General features: G+C 33.2%; 1 protein-coding gene across 1 annotated transcript; it reads right to left on the bottom strand.

The window, feature by feature from the left end:
* Position 1: 1 nt before the first annotated feature.
* Positions 2 to 1,631, bottom strand: LOC101499026 (uncharacterized; the record flags this gene model as incomplete). The annotated part of the gene is made up of 2 exons (XM_004513621.4): positions 1,077 to 1,631; positions 2 to 701 (listed from the first exon to the last, which is right to left on the bottom strand). Coding segments are annotated over exons 1-2 (1,065 nt in total), but the record flags the coding sequence as incomplete, so codon positions are not given.
* Positions 1,632 to 6,758: the final 5,127 nt, after the last annotated feature.

The following is a 6,758-nucleotide window of genomic DNA, read 5'->3' as shown; positions in this document are numbered from 1 at the left end:
TTCTAATAGTGATGTCATCCGGGGAACAACCAGTGGCCAACATCTTGTAAAAGATACGAATCGCTTCGGGCGCTCTTCCTTTCATACAATGTCCAATAATAAGAATAGTAAATGTAAGTTTATCAGGTTTGCATTTCTCCTCCATATCTACAACAATTGCATTAGCCTCATCGACATTTCCAGATTTACAATAACCATCAATCACAGGGTTGTAGATAAAGGGCTTTGGAACGATGTCACTCTGCTTCAACAGTCTCAGAAGCTCATGAGCTTCTTGTAGTCTATTGCATTTGCAAAGAGCACTGATAAGAATAGAGAAAGTATACAAACTTTCAGAAATATTTCTCGCTTTCATTTCACGCCAAAGTTCCAAACCATAGTCCACCTGTCCGACTCGACAATATCCATCGATTAACGAAGTGAAAGTGACAACATCAGGAGTACAGCCATACAAAATCATTTTCTTATGTATTCCTAATGCAGAAGCCATGTCACCCGCCTTAACAAATCCATCAATAAGTGCATTAAAAATAGGCGCACTAGGCTTAATTCCGGACCTGACCATTTCATCGAAAATACGAGAAGCCTCCTTCATCTTACTCAATTTACAATAACCCGATATCAATATCGTATAACTCACAACATTAGGAGCAAAATCACTCTCTTTCAGTAAACCCCACGCTCTATCAACCTCCTTAATTCTACATAAACCATTTATAACAGTATTAAAACTAACAACATCAGGGTAACAACCAAAACTTCTCATATCATTCAGAAACTTAAATGCTTCATCGATTTGACCAGCAACGCAAAAACCTCGAATCAAAATATTGAATGTAAATGTATCTATATTCAAATTCAATTTAACAAGCTCCCTAAAAAGCCAAACAGCATCATCTAATCTATTACATTTGACCAAAATGTTGAGAAAGTTATTAGAAACAACAACATTAACATCAACCTTATTACACAAAGCCTCATGAATCAACTCTTTTGAAACATCAAACCTATTACAAAATGCAAATGATGAAACCAAAAATCCCAACAATCTACTATCAGGCAATAATTTATCAGACCTCATGGAATCATAAACAAGTTTAGCTGAATTGTGTTGACCTTGTTGACAAAGGAATCTCAAAAGAAAATTGTAAGTCCAAAATGAATGAGAGAGGTTCAATTTTTGCTTTGTAAATTGAAAGAATTTGAAACCTAATTGAGGGTTATTTAGTCTTTTGATAACGTCTAATGCGAGTGAAGGTGTTAAGTGGTTAGCGAGGTAATGAGAAAATGTGTGGTTGAATGAGTTTGGGGAGAGAAGGAAGACTGTGGAAACGATTTTGACGAACCAAGGGTTGGGTTTGTTGGGTGTGAGAGTGGTGTAGTGGGTAATAAGGGTAGTTTTGGAAATTCGAAGGGGGGTGAAGAGGGAAGGAAAAGTCATGAGGTTGTGAAGTGGGGGTTGGAAGGCAAACGGTGTCGTTTCATGTTAACGGCGAGGAAGGGTTAGGTTAGGAGGGAGAAGGAGGAGTAGAGGTCGTCTGCATTAGGAGAGGAAATGGCTCTCTTTTTTCTTCTGATCGTTAAATGGCTATATAGATATCTCCAGGTCAGAAGGGTTTGGATAGTTTAACTGTTAAGACGCGCTGCAATTAAAAGAGCAAATTTTAATATGGTCGTAAGTAACGATTTGAAAAATGTTTAAAAGAAAACAAATCATTATTTAAAAATAGTTGTTAATGGCTAATCTCATTTTCATGACATAGTATCGAGGTTTGACATCAACGAGGTTAATGTTTTATTTATAAAAATAAAGAAGATTATGAAGTATTATTTTTTGATAAGTCACCTATTTTTAAAATTCAAACAATCAGAATTTTGTATAGACTAAAAATATTATTAACTTCAAAAAAATTTAACGATTCTGATTCACTTAGTCAAAACAAAGTTCAAATTCATTTAATTAAAAAGAAGGTGACAAAATATATTATTAAGTCTTTTAACTTATGTGAAAATATAGATTAGTCATTTAACTTGTTTTGTATCAAGTTATTCTTTTATGTTTATAAAAGTTGTACTATTGAACTATTTTTAATATTAATCTCATTTCAATTATGTTTAGTTAAAGTTTTTTTAAAATTCTACTATGAGATTTGTTATTAATCATATCAAGAACAACATAATAAATTATCATGGGGTTTTATGAACTGGATTAAGATGATTTTACGTTAATTTCAAAAACGGTAAAATGCCTCTAACTTGAATTTTTTCTCATTTAATTATTTTCTAAAAATTAGTTGAGAGTTTATGTTCTTATGATTATTGCAAACAAAATCCTTTAAAAATTACATGAAGTTATTGAAAAATAAGAAGAATTTTGAATTTTAATTTAGCTAGTTTAAAATTAGGATCAATAGTGTTGAAATTTACAAACATAAATAATTAATTTGTTACAAAACAAAAGATAAATGACTAATTTGATAGTAAAAAAAATAACTAATTTATTATTTTCGTATAATTTAAAAGATCGCATGATGTTTTTGCTAAAAAAAAAATTGAAGATATTATTAGTTGAAGCACGCCTTATGCTTTCTTGTGGTGTTATCTTAATAAAAGTTTTGTTTATTAACAAAAATTCAATTCATAAATGTACCATTTTATGGATTAAGTCCATGTAAAATATTTTGGTATGTCCTTATAAATATAGATTACTTTTCAATTTTAATCATTGTTGTTTTTGTACTCTTTGTTGTAAAATATGTTCGTATTAGAACTTATTATTGTAATGTGTTATAGTTGAGTAAAACCAGTTCTTTCGATCAAACTCAATCCATTCAAAAAGGTCAATTTGATACGCTGACGAGTTATAGCGAGTCATAGGTCATATAGGTTCACACATGTGGATATATATGAGTTTGAGTGGTCAAGTGTAAGTGAAAATAGTTACCCTAACCCGACTACTTCATTTAAAAATCTAGGTATAAAAATTTAAAAAACTTTGAGTGTGTTCCGTTTAGAACTCATACTCACAGTGGTAATGGAGGATTGGTGAAAGGAATGATATCAGGCAGTGGTGCTTAGGCAGAATCCGAAGTGTGTGGCCAGAATCGATGTCGGAGATCTAATGGTGGGGTCTACTTGCAAACACTCTCACGCTCAACATTAGTATGAGTTTGAGGTGGAGACTAGAGTTTGAGACATACCTCGCTAAGAGTTAATAATAGGTAGATATAGCCAACAAAGAGATATTGGGTCTGAGGCTAATTCAGGGTGGACAAAAACTAAGTCCGAAACAGGGTGAGTAATTCAGTTTCACTTAGTCATCACAACACTAATATGATAAATGTGTTGTTTAATATATATAAAAAAATAATTCAGGGTGGACAAAAACTAAGTCCGAAACAGGGTGAGTAATTCAGTTTCACTTAGTCATCACAACACTAATATGAAAAATGTGTTGTTTAAAAAAAAAAAAAAAAAAAAAAAAAAAAACTACTCAAACATTGAGAAAAAAAATATTGAAATTTCAATATTTTTTTTATTAAAAAAATGAACTTGAAAATAAGAGATAGAAGGCTAATCACCCGAACCAACCTACCTACATGACTTGCAAATGGCTTAAACCACATGAACTGTAAATTGCAGACTCAGTTTTAGATGGTTTGACAAAATTAGACTTTAACCTGCTCAAACTCGACGAATGGTAAGCCCTAAGTGTGTTATATTTATTCCAATCATGAGACTATGATCAAATTATTTACAAGTCAAATTTTTCATGTTAATCATTAATTTTCAAAATATGACATCTACATCCAAAAACATGAAAATATAAAATATTGAATTTTCCACAATTTAGGAGGAGTACAAGTCTTTTGCATTTGGAGAGAGATAGTTATCTCTTTTTTCTTTAGATAGTTAAATGGTGATTTACCTGTTTGGATCAACATTTTCAAATGTACTTTCGAATAAACTTTAGATTTATTTATGTTTTTGGTCTCATGCATTTTGAGCCAGTTTTGGTTTTAATCATTTCAAAAAAAATCTTTAGATTTTGTCTCTGTAATATAAGATTCTCATTGTTTTAATCTTCGATGTCATCTACTTATTTAAGTTAGATGACGTGGTATGCTGACGTGGACTAAAACAATAAGAATCTTATATTACATAGACATAATTTAATTTTTTTTCTTCTAAAGACTTAAACCAAAATTTATCCAAATGTCAACAACCAAAAGCATAAATAACCATAAACTTTATTTTGTAAATGTACTTTATTTATGTCTAAATATTCTTTCTAGATTATATAACCAAAAGTAATTTTAAATGAGTATTTACTAAAAAAGAGTATATGTATTTTATTCTAATATAATGTGAATAATGTTGGGAAAAATAGCATAAGTTAAAAGAATTAAAACACAATCACAACACAAGAATATAACGTGAAAACTCCAAAACCGGAGAAAAAACCACGGCCGCTGCCTAAACCGGCAACCAGATAATTAATACTATGTGAAAATTGTTACAACACATAGACTTCTCTCACTCACACCCCAGACACCCCAGTACAACCACACTCTTACAAAGCAAATATTTAAACTAAGTCAGATACAAGCTTAAAGTGCTATTGCTGACTGGTGCATTTTAAAACAAAAGGACTAAAACCCAATATATAGCCTTGGCCTTCTCCTTATTCTCCCACACTAAAGGATGTGGGACTTGCAATCAACCCCAACAATCTCCACCTTGATTGTAAGAGTTACAGCTTCCGCTTCCATTGTCTTACTGACAATCATACTCCACCATCAAAAGTACACTTCACTTGGAACTAAACCATCCCAAGAATTTTCTCCACTTGGAACTAAACCATTCCAAGAATTTTCTCATGTCGAAACCTTGCTGAAATTAATGGTGCAACTCCCATGTTGGCTTCCAGGAAGTTCTTCAGCCATCGACAAATCACCACACACCTTGCATCAATGCCAACCAATGCCCGTGTGCTGTTCTGAATCCGCTAGCAATAACTTGTCCTTTTTCATGGTATAGCGGAAATACCATAAGGACAAACTTTATCTTCTAGATGAGATCACCATCATCTCCCCAAACAAGGGAGACCTTGCCAGCACTTGTCTCAGAGTCTTTTCCAGATACTGCTCCACCTGGACAATTTCTCTTCACATGCCCAGGCTTTCCACACTCCCAGCACACCAAATTCTTTGCATGTATCTTCTTCCCATTAGCCCCACTTCTAGTCAGCAACATTGAGCTTGATGAAGTGCTTTCATCATTTTTCATTCTCCTTTCTTCAGAAATAATTTTAGTTGCAACTTCTTCAAAACTCAAACTTTCCTTCCCATACATCAGAACAGGTTTAAGATGAACATAGGAAGGTGGAAGGGACAAAATGAGCCTTAACGCTTTATCTTCATCATCAATCTCAACTTTGATAGATTCCAACTCAGAGACAATATTATTCAAAGTACTAAGATGATCAGAGATTTTCGTACCTTCATCCATGCGCAGATTGTGGAATTGCTCTTTCAACAACAACCGATTTGAGATGCCCTTAGCCTGATATAACTCTTCAAGCTTCTCCCAGAGTTGTTTGGCTGATGACAGATTCTGCACATTCGCAAGAACATTCTTTGCCAAACACAGACGAATTGCACTTGCAGCTCTCAAATCTAGTTCCTCCCACTTGTCGTCCTCCATGTTGGAAGTGTTTCCTTTCAACGCCTTGTGTAATCCTGATTGTATAAGCACATCCTTGACTTGTACTTTCCACAAGCCAAAGTTGATTCTTCCATCAAACTTCTCTATGTCAAACTTCATAGCGCTTGAATAAGACATAGCAGCTGCACGCAGACTGTAAACTGTGCACCAGGTAAGTTCCCAGGAAAGAGAGGTGGGTCACAACAGACACGCTTAAATACCAAGTCTTTCCTTAGCCAGAACCTCCCTAAACAACACTTTCACAGTATCACCTTTCCCCTAAAAATACCAAGGATAATTCTTTTTTGATGTGGAAGATCAGACAAAGCTGCAACCACAGAGAATACTAAGAAAAATTATCCTACCGAACCTCCGAACCTTGGCTCTTGATACCAGTTGTTGGGAAAAATAGCATAAGTTAAAAGAATTGAAACACAATCACAACACAAGAATATAACGTGGAAACTCCAAAACCAGAGAAAAAACCACGGCCGCTGCCTAAACCGGCAACCAGAGAATTAATACTATGTGAAAATTGTTACAACACATAGACTTTGTCTCTGTAATATAAGATTCTCATTGTTTTAATCCTCGATGTCATCTACTTATTTAAGTTAGATGACGTGGTATGCTGACGTGGACTAAAACAATAAGAATCTTATATTACATAGACATAATTTAATTTTTTTCTTCTAAAGACTTAAACCAAAATTTATCTAAATGTCAACAACCAAAAGCATAAATAACCATAAACTTTATTTTGTAAATGTACTTTATTTATGTCTAAATATTCTTTCTAGATTATATAACCAAAAGTAATTTTAAATGAGTATTTACTAAAAAAGAGTATATGTATTTTATTCTAATATAATGTGAATAATGTTGGGAAAAATAGCATAAGTTAAAAGAATTAAAACACAATCACAACACAAGAATATAACGTGAAAACTCCAAAACCGGAGAAAAAACCACGGCCGCTGCCTAAACCGGCAACCAGATAATTAATACTATGTGAAAATTGTTACAACACATAGACTTCTCTCACTCACACC

This window comes from Cicer arietinum, chromosome 6 (genome assembly GCF_000331145.2).
Source record: "Cicer arietinum cultivar CDC Frontier isolate Library 1 chromosome 6, Cicar.CDCFrontier_v2.0, whole genome shotgun sequence".
Lineage (NCBI taxonomy): Eukaryota > Viridiplantae > Streptophyta > Magnoliopsida > Fabales > Fabaceae > Cicer > Cicer arietinum.
This window is presented reverse-complemented; position numbering and strand designations above follow the sequence as displayed.